The sequence below is a fragment of the Mugil cephalus genome, chromosome 5 (assembly GCF_022458985.1).
Source record: "Mugil cephalus isolate CIBA_MC_2020 chromosome 5, CIBA_Mcephalus_1.1, whole genome shotgun sequence".
Lineage (NCBI taxonomy): Eukaryota > Metazoa > Chordata > Actinopteri > Mugiliformes > Mugilidae > Mugil > Mugil cephalus.
In genome coordinates, this window is record NC_061774.1 from 15142290 (window position 1) to 15160258 (window position 17969).

The 17969-nt window shown below is 42.7% G+C and overlaps 1 protein-coding gene across 1 annotated transcript; it reads right to left on the reverse strand.

The window, feature by feature from the left end:
- Positions 1-1138: 1138 nt before the first annotated feature.
- On the reverse strand, positions 1139-16867 carry atp7a (ATPase copper transporting alpha). The gene is made up of 23 exons (XM_047585736.1): positions 16569-16867; positions 15236-15366; positions 12951-13458; positions 11282-12049; positions 10950-11156; positions 10684-10847; positions 8882-9043; positions 8660-8736; positions 8083-8305; positions 7739-7972; positions 7556-7647; positions 6690-6817; positions 6362-6516; positions 6141-6275; positions 5813-6007; positions 5438-5620; positions 5086-5299; positions 4866-5012; positions 4603-4745; positions 4115-4318; positions 3749-3866; positions 3561-3663; positions 1139-3113 (listed from the first exon to the last, which is right to left on the reverse strand). Exons 2-23 carry the CDS (start codon positions 15353-15355, stop codon positions 2840-2842), a joined length of 4554 nt encoding a protein of 1517 aa, XP_047441692.1. The 5' UTR covers positions 15356-15366; positions 16569-16867; the 3' UTR covers positions 1139-2839.
- Positions 16868-17969: the final 1102 nt, after the last annotated feature.

Sequence of the window (17969 nt, forward strand, 5' to 3'; positions counted from 1 at the left end):
ATACACGTTTAGACTCTGACGTACGGGGCCTAGTACAAGATTGCATTCATCCAAAAGTTAGCTGCTCAGTAACTGTATCTTCACATGAGAGAGAGTGGGTAGTCACGTGCCAGATTTATCACTGGACATTTTTAATTCAGGGATGAGCGTGACAGATACAGACTTGAAGCCACAGATCTCACAAGCAGCTGTCCTCATTTCAAATGGTTTTAAACGTATTTTAAGAACCCAGTGAGTATTGAAATCATCCAGTGTTTTCATCTTAAATCGAAACTACATGAAATGCTCGTGATCATTTTAATGCATCCTGTCCTCATCACGGTGTGTAATTTTTGTAAGGTGTTCAGTGTTTAATACATATATTGCCGTATAAGTAAGTTTATTTTAGATCGTCTGTGTTTCCGGGGAGACGTGCGTGTTGGAGTCGGAGCTGTCCCTAGCTGATCTGAAGTGAAGTTTGTTATTCTAGTGTTCATGGTGAACTGAATGTAGCATTTTCCAATTCCAGCTGTTTATGATGTGTTAGCGTAGAGAACAGGTAGAGAAGCACAACGTCGAAAACAGATCTTAAATGCTGCACGTTTTTTTTTTTCAAACTTCTGTTGTTAAACTTTTTCAGTTTCCTGACCACAATGATTTTTCAATACATTCTTTGATCAGCTGGGGAATAAGGGGGAAAAAAACAAAAAAAAGTTTAAACTCGACCTTTGGTAGATATGTGTCTTTTAATCTTTAACTGCATCTAATGAGAGCTAATTGCTTGTTCGTGTGCGGAAAATCTAAAAATTAACTCCCGGTAATAATGAATAACACATTCTCAAGCTTCGATCTACCAAATCAAATGAAACATCAACAACAACAGCAGCCAAAGCGATACAAATCGACTTAAGAGGAATAAGTCATTTATAGGTTGTATTAATCAAAATGAATATTTTTAAAATACTGTGACAAAAAATGGTATTTGATTGTTTTGCAGTACACTGGGATGATGTAATGTTTAGACTAACCGGATGAAATAAAGTTGATAAAATCTTTCTACTTGTGTCTTATGTCTGTGTGTGTGTGTGTGTGTGTGTGTGTGTGTGTGTCAGATGGCTATACAGCACCATCTTCTGGTTGAAAGTGGAAACTGCAGTCGTGTTTACAAAAGCATTTTATTCAAGGCACACAATGTTCAGAAGAACTATAGCAGATGGCAAACATGGATTTGCTTAATTTGACCGCACACTTCACAGACTCTTTACAGAGCATTGCACCAAAAAAAATAACAGATTGGCATTAATCGCACTCAGCAAGCTGTGACCGCTACAGAGTATAGTGCATTGGCGGAAAGAGGCAGGACAAACTGATGGCGGGTTTTTTTTTACTATCAAAGACTGATAATGATTTAAAAAAAAAAAAAAAAAAACTAGACTAAAGTCACTTCTATTGATTGAACAAGAATAATTAAAGAAACAACAGTCGATCTACGATTGCAAAATATAACTGGCGTGATCCCAGTTTGACTTAAATTGTACAATGTGATTTTATAATAAGTACTAGTTCTATAGTAAGTGTCAGTGTTTGCATCTCAGTAACGCGTTTGGTGGAACTGCTGCACACACACAGCTGGGTTCAGGCTGCTGCTGTTTCCCGCTCCCCTTGGTTTACAGACGTGTCTTTGATCAAGTGCAACAAGGTGAATCTTAGGAACAGTTACACCACCTCATCTACTGTAACAACAAGCAGGGCACAAATACATTTAGAGCTCAGCCTTTTCAAACGCAAAAGCTGATTTCAAACGATAGATGCAGTGATCCAAGCACAATGTAACAACTTCTACTTAAATATAACATGCAATAATGTTCACATTTGTAGACAAACATCTTCTATCATTGACCGGAGATGCAGTTGAAGCTGAAAAAAAAAAAAAAACTAAAAGAACCAGATCACAGTCGACCTTAAGCAGAACTCTGCTTTCGAATCGTTGACCTTCGCTCAGCTCACATTTTATGCACGTTAAGTCCAAGGTAACTTTCTGCACGCGGCTCTCTTTGGAATGTGGTGGACTGCCGAGTCGGCATTTCAGCTGGCACTTGGGTAAAACCGACATTTACGACTCACTTCATACGATTTGTTTCTTTTTTTTTGTCAGTTTGCAGCTCGTTATAAGGCTTCTCACGATACGATTACAAATTACCGCATATGTATTTGATCAGTAATTACACATTTCGGGAAGTGAGGCTGGAAAAAATTAAAGATGGCATTTGGATTTCATTTGAACTTCATTTTTCACAGAGGATATAATGGAAAAAAAATATATATATATATAAATAATGATAATATAAATAGTGTGGAATTCTAAAACAGCACGATTTTTTCCATCCGAGGAAAATGAGTTTCAAACATAACTGTAGTGTCCACTCTTAAATGTCTTTGGATAAATGTTGTAGATTGTTAGTGTCCAACGTGGCAGAGGTGGTCGTCACTCTGCTTCCTGGATGTGGACGTTGCTTCGAGGCTCTGAAGAAGTTTAATGTCTCTGGAGAGTCAGAGAGTGTAGGCAGATCAAAGCGTCTAAGGATTTGTCAGAGCACACCTGAGGGCAACCACAATAAAAGACAGCCTGCAGCTTTAGGAGAAGGAGTCAACCCAGCGTGCTCTGTAGTGCATATGATCAGCTGGTTGAGTTAAAAGGAAACATGGGGCATACGAGCTTCCTTCAAATAAGCAGTGCTGCCCCGAGGGCACCTTCAGTGGATGGATGGGCCATTATTTAATGTTACCCTTTCAGCTTAGCACAGTCCAGCCTTCTACCAACTGCAATCATCTGTGCCGACCACACGAGCAGCACACGTGTTCAGCAGAACTCCTCCTCGCACAGCGCCTCCCCCACCAGCAGCGAGTGTTTGTCGGGCTCATTCAGCGCCAAGCTGTTGAGCGAGTGCTTGTCGGAGCGCAGGGAGTTGATCGAGGCGCGGCTGTAGTTGACGATTCGGTCCAGCAGGCTGAGTTTGGGAGAGGGGCGACGCACGTCGCCCATGCCGATGTGGACGCTGACGTCGGAGAGGCTGCCCTGACGCCTGCTAGTCCCCAGTTTGGCCTCCAGATACTCAGCGGTGGGTTTAGTGTAACTGCAGAAAGACACGGGGAGTGAGCAGAGATAAACATAGACACATGGTTTTCAATAATTACATTAATAAAAGCAGAGGTCTTCAATGTTTTTCAGGCCAAGAACCCCCAAACTGATGAGCGACTAAGTAGGAACCTGACAGTCATCGTGTAAGTGCGTGATTGGTTCAGCAGTGATAGGGGCGGGGCCTACTGTGTACAGGAAGCTTTGATTGACAGGTCTAGTGTGGAGGGCTGAACTAAAATATGCTGGATTCATGTTAATGTGTATTTTTTTTTTTTAAAAATATGTGTACAATTTAAAAAGATATATATAAAAAACGTTTAATCAACCAAAGATTTTGTGACTCTTCTGCACTATGCTGGACCCCCTGTTGAAGACCTATGCTCTAAAGAGAGATAATCAAAGTAGAGAGGCCACACACACACAACGTTAAATAACTCATTACCATTTGAGTAGAAGCGAGGACACGACCACGGAGACGGATGACAGCGCCATCGCAGCAGAGCCCATCCACGGCTGTAACACCAGACCAATGGGAAGGAACACACCTGTGCACAGACCAGAGTCACCATGCTGCTCTACTCGAAATAATTTCAATGATTCCTGACTTAAATCGTTTTCTGAGGTACATACCAGCAGCAATAGGAATTCCAACCAGGTTGTAGATAAGAGCAAAAACGAAGTTGATCCTGATTCTCCTGACGGTCTTTTTAGAGAGGTCAATGCTGCCCACCACATCCAGCAGGTCGTTCTGATGACAAGACAGTCAGAGAAGGTGAATGAGAAGGGTCTTAATATCAGATAATATCTGGTTAACGATGAACTGAAACCACATCCCAAGTATGATTACTTCTACAAAAAGTGTAGCACATTTAAGATAATAAGGATAACGACTTTATTCAGGGTTTTAAATGACAATAAAGAAGAGTGAACTTTAATTCCTCTGATGGATATTACAGGACAGTCTTGTGTACAATGTGTACGACTCTTCATTCTCACCCTGATCAACACCACGTCTGCTGCCTCGATGGCCACATCTGTCCCGGTTCCTATGGCGATGCCCACGTCGGCCATGGCCAGAGCGGGCGAGTCGTTCACGCCGTCGCCCACCATGGCAACTCTCTTTCCCGCCTGCTGCAGCTGCTCCACCTTGGCCACCTTGTGGGAGGGCAGCACCTCAGCAAACACCTTCCTGATTCCAACCTGGAGGTTGAAAAGGCAGAAACCGACCGGCTCAGAAACAAACAAAAAACACGATGGATTTCCATTTACAGATTCATAATACGCCATCACACACTGCATCTCATAAAACGAGAGTGTACTAATTAAATATTGATGATGTTTTCTAATACCTACATTAGCTTTACAAAAAGACGTGGCTAGCTGTAGGGAAGTTTTTATATCTACTTAACTAATGTTTAAGTAGAAGTAGTAGGCAACTTCCTCTATTTAAAACCAAAAAAAAAGAAAGAAGAAATCTTTTTTACCTGTGCAGCAATGGCTCGAGCCGTCTTGCTGTTGTCTCCAGTCATTAGCACAACTTCCAGCCCCATGCTGGTGAGCGTGCGGACTGCCAGCTCAGCCTCTGGTTTCACCGTGTCTGCTATGGCTATCATTGCACACAGCATATCTACAAATACACACAAACAAGATATATTTAATCACGGAGACAAAGTTTTGTCAATATTAGAGAGAAGAACGTAGCTTTAAGCGGTCAGGAGCAAATTAAAAGTTAAATACTGCCACTCACTGTCTACAGCTACTAGAACAGCAGTGCGACCTCTGCGCTCATGCTCTATCATGGCTTCATCAACGTCAGGACTGACTTGCAGGCAGTTCCTCCTCATCCACTCCCTGTTGCCGATCAGGACGCCGTATGTAGCCGTCTGGACGACGCCTGCGCACAGAGATCGCGCGTTTTAGACAGAAATAAAACAACTGCAACCGTGTGCTAGGTCGTCCCAACATACTCAGTGGCTGTGGGTCCATGATGAGAGGATGAGCGGTGGTGGACAAACGGGTGTCACTGATCTGGACGAGGACACTGTTGCGCTGGTTGTTGTCCTCACTGTCGCTGTCCCCCTGCTTTAGAAGAAACTCCGTGTTGCTGACCTGGCACTGGATGCCGCATCCCGGCACTGCCTGAAAGGCGGTGCATGTGCCGAGGGATTCTGTGCCGAGCTCCTATGCACACACACACACACACACACACAGCAATAAAGCATTTTACAAGTCAGTGTAATGTACAGGGCCAGTCATCTAAGATTTTGTCTAAATCTGAGGGAAAGGGTTGTAGAGGCTGAATCAGATGCAGGGACCAACCTGTTTGCAGTATCTGGTGACAGATGCTCCCAGAGGATGTTCACTGCTGTTCTCTGCTGTACCCACAATGGCCAGCAGGCGGGAGCGAGGCATCCTATTCCCCTCCACGAGTATCTTGACTTGGATAACCTTAGGGGCTCCGTATGTGATGGTCCCAGTCTTGTCAAACACCACCGACTGGACCTGCACATAAAATGACATATTATGAAAACTTAAACTAAAAACGATCCGACTGGATCTAGAGTAATTTCTAGATTAACGCGGTTTTGTAACATTAGAAATCAGAACCACATCAAAATGTGTTCAAATTGACAGGTGGCCTGTTACATAATTGGATGACTACACAGAGGTGTCACAATGTCATCATTAACGTACCTTATGTGCCATCTCCAGTGGCTCTCCTCCCTTTATCAGGATGCCATTTTGGGCTCCAACACCTGTGCCCACCATGACAGCTGTCGGGGTTGCCAAGCCAAGGGAACAGGGACAGGCGATGCATAACACCGTTATGGAGGCCTGGAAGGCGAATCGAATCACTGCCTCGGTTCTGGAAATGCTTTTGTCGTACGCCTGCAGGGAGACAACAGTTACTTTTACTTTCAGTGGATGACAAAGCAGATTTAAATTATTACAAGGTGTGCCCTGATATACTGGGCATCTTGGCACATAAAGATCTTAAGATAAAAAAATTAAAAAAACTCACGGGAAAGTACAGCTCCACTAGAGAGAAGTCCAAAAACCCAATAATAATCCAGGCGATCAGCGTAAGAAAAGATATGACAACGATGAAGGGTACAAAGTAGCCACTGATCCTATCTGCATACTGCTGGATGGGAGCCTGGAAAATTAAAATGGAAAGTATTAAACACCTGCAGAGCGTTGCCCTCACGGCTGGAAGAAGCAGCGCACGAACACGCAATTAACCTTGGAAGTCTGAGCCTCCTCCACCAGTTTGACGATCTGAGCGAGTGTAGTGTCCGAGCCAACATGTGTAGCGCTGACGAGCAGAGAGCCGTTCTGGTTAATGGAGCCTGCGATGACCGTGCTCCCGGGCTTCTTTGTCACCGGCATGGCCTCACCTGAGTCAAATCAAACCAAACCTTATTTATATGGCGCTTTTCCTACAATTAAATACAACCCAAAATTCTTCACACAAATGAAAACATTACAACAAGAAACAGAATAAAGACCCCCGCCCCATATATTCACATACAGACACATACTATTTCGTCCTTCACTCGTTATATTGTACCTGTGATGAGAGACTCGTCAGACATGGAGGTTCCCTCAATGACCTTCCCATCGACTGGGAACTTCCCCCCAGGAACGACTTTCACCACATCGCCCCTCTGCACCAGGCCAACATCCATCTGCTCTTCACTGGAACACACATAAAGATTGGAAATGTTGCTCAGGATTGTTACGATATGAGGATATTTTAGAGAATGATTTCAGAAGTCAGGCACAAAAGACAGTGTTAAGCCCTTTTCACATCGGACAGAAAATTGACCTGGGTTTTTCGTCCGACGTGAAAGGGTCGACCTTGTTCTGATCCGGGATTTTGTTCGATGTGAACAGGAATGCAGCTAAGTTACACAATGACATTAATGTACCTGGCTGTCACATTCTAATTTCGTCACTGGACGGCCTGTCAGACTCTAACATTGTAGAAGCTCCAGGGCTGCGAGCAGCTCAAAAACAGAGCAAAGTTTTCGTCTACTCCCCCAAGACACCAATCTTTGAAGGGCAGATTATAGATGAATTAACGCTACGTCATGTTGGGGAAATTGCACCTATCAGGGAATGCATGTGCTACTATGTTTATATACAGCTTGTATTGTGATATGGCACACTTTTTTTTTAGAGAACCGCAGGCTGCTCTGAATCCGAGGGGGAGATACGGCGGCAGATATAGGGCACCGTGCAGGCCACAGTGATTTATTCGAATATCAGCATAAATAAAGTTTTTTCTGATTCTGATACACCTTCTATTTTATCACGTTAAACCCTTAAACTGACATTTTCACAGCAAACATTTGTATACGACGTTATCTAAAAGAACCTGATGATTTAAAACAGCTTTTTGTGAATGAAGTGAGGTCAGAGAACAGGGAGTACCTGAGTATAGACATATCACTGCCCAGCGTCACCACTGTGGCCTCAGTAGCTTGTAAAGACATCAGTTTGGACAAGGCCTCGGACGTCTTGCTCTAGAAGGAAGGAAACAAAGTGTTACGGTTGCTGGATTTTAAAAGGGTTACTTTAAATGTCATAGAAACCATTAATGAGAACGGGCTAAACCTTGGCTATTTGTTCCAGCCAGCGTCCCAGAGAGATGAAGACGAACAGCATAGGAGGTGTGTCGAAGAAAGTGATGGGGTTGATTTTCGCCTTCTCCACCATGGCCACTATAAGGATGACCAGTGAGTAGGTGAAGGCTATGCTAGTCGCCAGAACTATCAGCACATCCATGTTGGCAGACTTGTGTTTCAATGCTTTGTAAGCTTGGATGTAGAAGTAGCGACCTCCAATAAACTAGGGAGAGGGAAAACAAACGGTTTTGTCGGTCAACGACCCAAAAACATTTCTCTAAATTCTCCTGAACATAAAAATGTTCTGCTAATATCATGCCCCCTGGGGTTTACCTGCACAGGCACACAAAAGAGGAAAGAGATGAGGTTCATGATGGAGAGGCCTGGGAAAAGCTGTCTCTCCAGGAACATGGTGGAGTGGTAGTGATTGAGGTCTTCTACTGTGGAGTTGTGGTGATGGGAAACATTCATCTGGTGGTCGACGATGATCATGTAGAGCATCATACCCATTACAGGCACGCAGAAAATCAAGCTCACGAGGAACGACTTCCTCCACCTGAGAAAGCGAGGACATTTATGTGTTAGAGATTGATTCTTTTCTTTTCATGATCTGGTTTTAACTGGAGAGAACAAACGTGTTCACACAAAACACAAAAAAAAAACACTGATGTTTTTCAGTCCCGCACACGATCAAATATAAATACACAAGTTCCAAAACTTTAACCCCAAACATAGTTGACATTGAGTTCTCTATACACATAAACAGGTCTTCCCAACTGACGCTGTTTTTCGCTTTCCAGAGGAAAATAACAGGATGCATCAGTGAGCAATGTGCATATAAGGAGTAGTCACATGCAAAGGCAGAGAAAACTGCTGAGTCACTGTTGAAATTCAGGCATACGCTGCTTACTGTCGGATCTCTGTGCTGTGGTCCAAGTGGCTGGCAGTGCGGTCCTTCTTTACCAAAGATGCTTCAAACCCTAGGTTCTACAAAAATAAAATAAATACCTTTTACCACTTTAAACGTACGTAATGTTTTCACAAATTCAGTCATCTGTGTGAATATCACTTGGTATCAACAGGCAATAACTGATGAAATAACTGCAGAGATAACAGTTGACGGGGTTAATACCTCAATGTGCTTGATGATGTCTCGCGGGCCTATGTATTCAGCGTCGTACTTAATGTGTGCTTTGTTAGTTGCCAAGGCAACGGAGGCATATATAATACCCTTCTGTTTCATAAGGCTGGATTCGATTTTGTGAACACAAGAGGCACATGTCATTCCTCTGACCTGAAACGAGACAAAGAGTCAAACAAAACCCATGTTATTAAGCAGCGCGACTCGATTCATGTACTGAAAAGGAGTTTGCATGTGTACAGGTACATCTAAAAAAAAATTAGAATATCTTGAAAAAGTTCAATATTTTTTGTCACTCATTTCAGAACGTGAAACCCATAAATATTATATAGATTCATTACACATAGAGTGAAACAGTTCAAACATTTATTTCTTGAAATTTTGATGATTGCGGCTTATAGATAATGAAAACCCAACATGCAGTGTCTCAGAAAATTAGAATACTACATAAAACCAATAAAAAAAAAGGATATTTTAAACAGAAATGTCAGGTTTCTGAAAAGTATGTTCGTTTCCATGCACTCAATACTTGGTTGGGCCTCCTTTTGCATGAATTACTGCATCAATGCGGCGTGGCTTTGAAGCGATCAGCGTGTGGCACTGCTCAGGTGTAAAGGAAGGTTGCTTTGATAGCAGCCTTCAGGTCATCTGCATTGTCGGGTCTGGTGTCTCTCATCTGCCTCTTGACAATACCCCACAGATTCTCTATGGGGTTCAGATCAGGTGAGTTTGCCGGCCAATCAAGCACAGTAACACCATGGTCATTGAACCAGCTTTTGGTACCTTTGGCAGTGTGGGCATAAACATAAACTCTGTAAAGCTTGTCAGCAGAAGGAAGCATGAAGTGCTCTAAAATTTCCTGGTAGATGGCTGTGTTGACTGTGCACTTCACAAAACACAGTGGACCAACACCAGCAGATGACATGACTCCCCAAATCATCCCTGACTGTGGAAACTTCACACTGGACTTCAGGCAACATGGATTCTGTGCCTCTCCACTCTCCCTCCAGACCCTGGGACCTTGATTTCCAAATGAAATGCAAAATTTGCTTTCATCTGAAAAGAGGACTTTGGACCACTGAGCAACAGTCCAGTCCTTTTTCACTTTAGCACAGGTAAGTTGTCTCTGGTTCAGGAGTGGCTCTTGATGCACTGACTCCACTCCTTGTGAAGCTCCCCCAAATTCTTGAATGGATGTTGTTTGACAATCCTCTTCTCTGCGGTTACCCCTTTTGCTGGTGCACCTTTTCCTACCACACTTTTTCTTTCCACTCAACTTTCCATTAATATGCTTGGATACAGCTTCTTTAGCAATGACCTTTTGTGGCTTTCCCTCAATGATTTGAATGATGTGTCAATGATTTGTCTTCTGGACATGTGTCAAGTCAGCAGTCTTCCCCATGATTGTGTAGTCATCTGACCCAGACTGAGAGACCATTTAAAGGCTCAGGATACCTTTGCAGGTGTTTTGATTTAATTTATTGATTAGGGTGTGACACCATGACTTTCCAAGTCCATTGAACTTTTTCACAATATTCTAATTTTCTGAGACAGTGAATTTTGGGTTTTCATTATCTATAAGCCACAATTTCAAGGAATAAATGTTTGAAATATTTCACTCTATGTGTAATGAATCTATATAATATATGTGTTTCACATTCTGAAATGAGTAACCAAAAACATTGAACTTTTTCATGATATTCTAATTTTTTGAGACGTACCTGTACACAGTCTTCTCGTGTAGCACGTGTATTACTTTTACACTGCCAATAAAAAGGTGTGCACACACTCACCACTAGTTCCAGGTTTCCATCTGAATCTTCATAGTTCTCCATAACGGAGGCGGAGAAGCCCAGCTCCGTCACACACTCGGCTATCTTCCCTGGATCGATGACTTCGGGGTTATATCTGACCTCTGCTTTACCGGCCATTAGTGCAACCAGAACAGACGAGATACCTGCACAACATCACAAAAAAATCACAGATTTTTATCTTTAGCTTCAAATAAAAAGTGATTATATTCAATTAATTTATTTCAAATGTTTATTTATTTACAGACCAAGTTCATTCTTGAGGTTTCGCTCGATGTTTGCCACACAGGAAGCGCAGGTCATTCCTCCGATCTGGATGAAGCATTTAGAGTGTGTGTCTCCACTGAAGCCCTGGAGCGTGTCTTTGTCGCCGTCCAGCTTCTTACCCTTGACAGGCGTAATACTTGAAGACCCTGACGACAAAGGGTCTGAAGTAGGCAGCAGAGAATTGGTCTCTGTTCACAAGAAATGACAGTTATTAAAGAGATGACATCAGTTAGCGGGAGCAAAAGTCGGCTTCTGATTGTCACCGTTTCGGGCTATGTGGGTAATTCGACCACCGCACAATATACGCTCTTACCAGGTAGAAAAGCATCGAAGCCCATATCTTCTATAGCGTCTCTCAGCTCCTCTGGTGTGGTTAAAAGGGGGTCATACTCAAAGATCCCCTGGTGATCAGCCAGAGACACCTGGGCTGACACTACCCCCTTCCTTTGAGAGATCATGCCTTCGATGGACTGGACACAGGAGTTACATGTCATGCCCTCGATGTGAATATTAGTTACAGCAGCGAGAGGCTGAGTAAAACAAGGCTCCGGGGAAGCGTGTTTGGCCTGGGTTGCTCCCGCAGGCCGCGATGAAGGTAAGGCAGGCGTAGGTGATGTGGAGACGGGGCCAGAAGAGTCCCAGGGTTGAGTTTTAAAGTTTCCTGGAGGCAGCGCCTCAATTGCCTGTTGCAGCTGAGTCACTGTGACCACTAGAGGATCGTAGCAGATAGAGGCCATCTCCTTCTCCAGAGAGACCTCTACCGACGAAACACCAGACATCGCTGAGATATTGTCTTGAATATTGACCACACAGGAACGGCAGTGCATGCCTTTCACCCTGAGCGCGACGAGCGTCGTGTCTATGAAGATTTCCGTCTCCTCTGATGTTTCCGACGGAGACGAAACCGTCGGTTTTTGAGAATCGGCGAAACGTTCAATTTCGCTGGGAGACAACTGCAGAGGCTGCGGCTTGGACTTGACGGAGGCCTTGAATCCGGCAACAGCAATCTGGTCGATGATGGTTTGAACAGTGATGAGGTAAGGCAGGTAGACGACTGTAGCTTCCTGAGAATCTAAAACAACTGTGGAGAATGAATAAAGGATTAAAATATAAACACGGAAAATCACCGGAAAGAACCTGAAGTGACTGACAGATATAAGGTACAGGTACATTACAAAAACATTAATAAACTCTATGCACATTACACATTCACGATTAAACAATAAAGTTATACAATCAAAAGCAAAAATGTTAAAGAAAGGCAACTGGACTTGAAAAGTTTCTTTTCAAGAATTTTCAGGAAAATCTACAAGTCCTGTTACCTTTTCTTTAACATTCTTGGATATAACATGACCTGGATGACTGACAACCTCACAGATGTTATACAGTCTTGTTATTTTGAGATTCTGGGGCAGCGATCCTGTCAAAGCATGATTTGAAACTAAGGTAAGAAAGAGCTGAAGCACCGCCCTGAGAAAGCCGTATTGGCTGGATAAGTTAAATCTTTTAAGCCCAAAAGAAAACTGCCGGGTCATTAAAATTATTCTCTGACTCTAATACTATACGCTTAGTACTGTCCTGTGTCAGAAATGATTCCAGTGCAGGCTGTGTTTTAATAAGGCATTATTATTATTGTATAATCATGTCATGTTTGAGTTGTGTAGATTTTGTGAATTCATTGAGAACACACTGCACATACAGCCACGTTAACACAATGACAATTCTGTACTCAGCAAACATAATCGCATCTGTCTACGTGTCACTCCTTCCAACAATACCAGTGAAAGGATTTCATGAGTCAGAGTCAAATCCACAAAGCAATCCCTCAGTGTGCGAACCTACGGAGAGCCCAGTCTCATATACAATGACATGGCGCCTGTTATCTGGAAGACGTGCAGCGCAGCAGCATTATAACTTATCTTAGAGCTCAGACACTGATGTCATATATAACTGTAAAATTGCAAACTCATCAGGTACATTACCTTTGATCTTTTCAATCCCTTTCAGTTTCCCAATCTTCCCTTCAATGGTGGTGGTGCAGGAGTGGCAGGTCATTCCTTCGATGCACAGCTTCAGGACAGTCACCCCCTTTCCCGTGTTGGTGTGAGATGGAGACAAGGCTAGGCCTTTTTGTGTAGGGCTACTGGGAGCGGGCACATCTGCGGGTGTTAAACTGGATACGACCTCGCTAAGCTGCAGCGCAGAAGTCAGGGAAGGAATAAACGTGACAGTGAGACCCGTCGGAGGCAGGTTCTCTCTGACATCCAGCACTCCTTGAATCTGTGAGAGCTTCTCCGAGGCTTCTCGTTGGGCTGCAGGTGTTAGGCCTGAGGTGGTGATCAGCTGGGTATCTGTAGAGACCGACGCGGCTGCGCTGCACTCCGACAGTCTTGATTCAAAGCCCATGTCCTCGATGGCCTCCGACAGAGACTGTGGGCTCTGTTGACTGTGGTCATATATGACCGTGGCATTTCCCTTCTCCAAAGACACCTGCAAAATAGAGTCAAGTTAGAGGTAATTAAAGTTAGATAATGTAATGAAGTGTATTCATAAATTGTGAAAGAAAAGTCTATCTAATCTTGGCGGAAATGAAATGACTTTGCTAAAGTCAAATGTTAAAAAGTTGCTCAAATCAAAGATTTAAGAAGTTTATTTTTCATCATTTCCACCTGGCTTTCCTGCTACGGAGTCGCCATTATGAAGTGGTTTCCTCTGAACGAACACCGTTCAAAATGGATAAAACTCACTGCTGGTTTGAGGAGAAGAATGTGTTGGCAGCACTGCCTAGTTCACTGTTTTAGAGTCCATCTGTGGGACCATTTAATCCACAGTCTGTCCTGTACCACCACAGTGCGTATTTACAAAATAATACGCCGGGAGGTGGACGTGTTGGAAGTGGCAATGCTTTCACTGAGAGATGTATCTGACTAACTTCCGCCATCTGTCTTTCACGGCCCGTCTTTCTCAAGCTCTCTCTTCTCTCTTTCATTGTCTACTGCTATGGGAATCACCAACCCCATGATATCACGGTCCACAGCACGGCAAGACGAAGACACCCATGCTAAAAACCACATGACGCCTGCTGTAATTTCTCCTTATATGCTAACATTTGTCAATAGTGTTACATAATCTTGATAAGAGCGGAACTTCGTCTATTAAATGCGTGATTGAGCGATTCATTTCCCCTTTAATCAGTTTGTTTATCTATGCCTTTATTAGACATGAGCTACTTATTCTGTTTTTAACTGGGCAAACAGCTGCCACAGGTAGCTTTCCTTTGATAACACTGATAAGGATCTAATGTTGGTTTGTTTGCTCTTGGCACAGAGCCGCATTCAGTGTGCAATTTATTTTAGTAGGCTTCTTACAATAACTTTTGTGGCATCAGTTCAAAGTTCTATACAAACTCTTCAGTTCTATTTCCATATAATGATATTTACTGCCACTCTGTGAATGTGTCTTGTTTAAACAATTAACGGAGTCCAAGGCCTTGGTAAGATTATGGCACGTTCCTACAGCATGATGAGACTCAAATCTCCTTCTTCAGCAAGAAAGAAACATGTGACACACTGAAGGGATCACTTGACTCCGGCCTAAGTTATAAACCACAGTAGGGGGTTTAGTTGTGACTGGATGTGGCTGCCTGAAGGATTAACCTTTCTGGGAATGAGAAGCCAGCGAATAAGCCAAGAAAATGGTCATTCTTCCAGGAGAAATCGATTCACTCTTTGCAGATAACGTCTATATAGATTAACATGAAATGATCCAGGCTCTAAATTCTCTTAAAACACAAGTAACATTTCCTGTGGGCGCAGCCTATACATCGGATGTCACAGCGCTGCAAAGGGCAGGGCACTATCAGGAACACATTATTACGTTATCTTCTCATTTAACCTTGGCCTGAGGGGTAAACACACAATAAGCAAAACAGCAGACCAGACCCATCGCAATTAAACTATCTCCCATGGATACGCTGATGTTGCTTGGTTGTAAATCAGAGCAGCTTGTCCTTAGGGCACAAGACTCCAGCATTAATAAAACCATGAGATGAGCAGGAACTTTTAGTTAATATAATAATGTATCGATATCTGCTGGTTGGTTGTAATACACTACTTTACAACACAAACTGCACTGTTACAACATATATGGTGGTCATCTCTGGTCATGTTTCTAAAACAGGAAGGGCCATAGAAAGAAGTTTTAAGTCAGCAAAGAGTAGAACAAAACTTCCTAAATCATAATGACATTGCAACACGGACATTTTTACCTTTATATGTATCACTCCACGGAGAGAGCCGATGCGCTGCTCTATTGACTGGACACAGGAGCCACAAGTCATACCCTCCACGCCGAGGGAAACTGAAGACAGGTCCACTTTCTGCGTCATGATTGTTTAGTCTAAAAAATAAGGACAAAATAAAGACTACATTTATTGTGTGGCATAAACAGTCTTTGTTTAAACACACACACAAAAAAAAAAAACATAGACAAGGAGGAGCAGTAAAACGAAAGCAGATACAGCAAGCCACGGATAAATTCTTCCCTCAAAAAACAAACAAACAAACAGGCAATGGAAATACATGAAGCCAGCCATGTTACATTCTTGGGTAAAAAGAAACATAATATCTGTTACCTATTCTGTACTATGCATTAATACATTAAGTATTTCAATCAAAAGAGACTTTAACCTCATCAGTGTTTACCCAAAGATAATAAAAGGTTATTTTTGAGCTTACAACTTCTAATCAACATAGAAATCCAATCAATTTTAAAAGGAAAAACACATGCATATTAGGTTTAGGGTCAAAACAAGACAAAAAGCTTCTTTGTATGACAATGCAGAAAATGTAAAACCTCTGTGGATGACGGTAAGTCATGTTCCCTTCAAGAAATAGTTAAGTTGTCAAACCAGAAAATTAAAGCTTGTAAGATGATGCCACTTCTATCGGAGCTATAGTCATATATCTCATCTATATACACTGTCAGACAAGACCCGATTTCAGAGAAAATAAAACACACACCGCCATCAAATGTTGTGGATGGGCGCCAAATGAGGAGCCCCTACAATTCAACACGACCTTTGTGAGTCTCGATCTTTAAAGGGACAACAATACATGGCTCCATTCTCAATTTCTCAGTTGCATTATTACACAGCACTTTTCTTTATGGCTGTGTCCATCTTGTGGACCAGTCTACTTCTAAGACTCTGCTTACTTATTAAGCTAACACAGCAAAAGGAAACTTGACGTATATTTATTTTTCTTGCAGTAAAGCGGTTACTAAGAAAATATGTTTAGCTGCAGCCTACCTAACCTAACAAGCTACACACGTTTTATTACATGACTAGTTTGGCGACTTTTGGTATCTTAAAGACTCGTTTTGCTCACACTCACATATTTAATGTGGCTGATGTTAAAGCAGCTAACACTAAAGTTAAAACTGTACGTTACAGGGACAACTCTAATTGTTGCTAAACATTCAAAACTATCCATCATTTATTACCGGTCGGCTGAAATGTGTCCCTTACCAGCAGGTCAAAACGAGTTGGCTGCTAAAACACGCCTGGTGTTCGTGGTTGGCACGGAAAAGAAAACTCTTACCTCAGGAATCCAGGAGGAAGTTAGCTACAGGCTGCTAACGCTGGCTGTCAGATTAGGCTAGCAGGCTAGCTAGCTAGCATCCCCTCTTCACCCTACGTTACAGCCGAAAATAAAGACACGTCGCCGCATCGCCCTGACGGCGAACAACAATGGAGAGTGCGTAGGGGTTGTGATTTCTGCTGCCACTGTTATCACAGAAGAGCTCATCTATGTGTGCAGCTGTTTTTGTTTCTTCTCCTTGCGCCGACGTGACAGACGTCGGCTCCTCTGCGGAGCGTCAGAGCCAAGGGGCGGAGCCTCGGGAACGCGAGCATAACTCTAGTGGGTTAGCTTTGCCCTAAGGCTTGCCTATAAGGCTAACACATAGATCACCATACTACAGAGTATTCATAGCTCTTGTCGCCCCTTAACCCTCTGTTGTGCGCACGTGTTTTGACATCGTTGTTTTAGATGAACTATTCATTTTGTGAGAATTTTACGCCAGTGGATTTGCCAGAGGTTGAAAAGTGTGCGCGTAAAAGACAAAACTCAGGGCTACAAAATACATTTCGCATGATTCCTTTTTAATCCTTTCAGCACATCTTAAATTGCCCCCGTGCCCCTCGGTGAGATGTGGTTTTCACACATTCACCTGTGGTTTCACACATTCTCAGGTCAAATGTGGACCGAAGTGGTCTGCAAGGTCCATCTCTGCATGAACACTGAGCGTATCTGCTTTATTAGGTACAATTTGTTTACCACTTAAGGGCAAGGAACTATATGTGGTAAATTCACTATTCTTGATTTTCTCCGTGAAAATAACCCCCACCCCCCACCCTGCTATATAAAGGGTTGTGTATATAAAGTGACCTCATCTCCCTGATCTTAATAATCAACTTTGGGTTTTATAGGAGTACTTTAAATATAGGGCCCTTTATTGTCATCATAAACTGTGTGCTTGTCACACCTTATAAGTTGTTGAGACAGCCATGGAAATAATAAATTATTATAATAAGTTACATCCCCAGGTGAAACCACTGTTTACATAAGCATTTTCTTCTTTTTCTTCATCTTCGCTTTCTTATTATAGAAGAAAAGTACATCTACCATGCATAGCAATGGAGTGGTTGAAACAACATGTGCAGTCAAATACAAAAGCCATAAGCCTGCATGATGCGAAGTGATGCCGAGGGTTTATCTCTGCAATGGTCCTCCAAGTTATTGTTAAGATTCACAAGAGTCAAATACTCCCATCTAAAAAGAAACAGGCAGTCATCAGCATAAGTGGCTATAAATAGAACTCACACCAGCCACACCCTGAAAAAAAGCAGAACGATAAGTTATTCACCAACGACCCAGTATCTGCTATAGTAGAAATACTGCAGGGTGGCATGGACCTATCTTTGCATGACGAATTCCTAT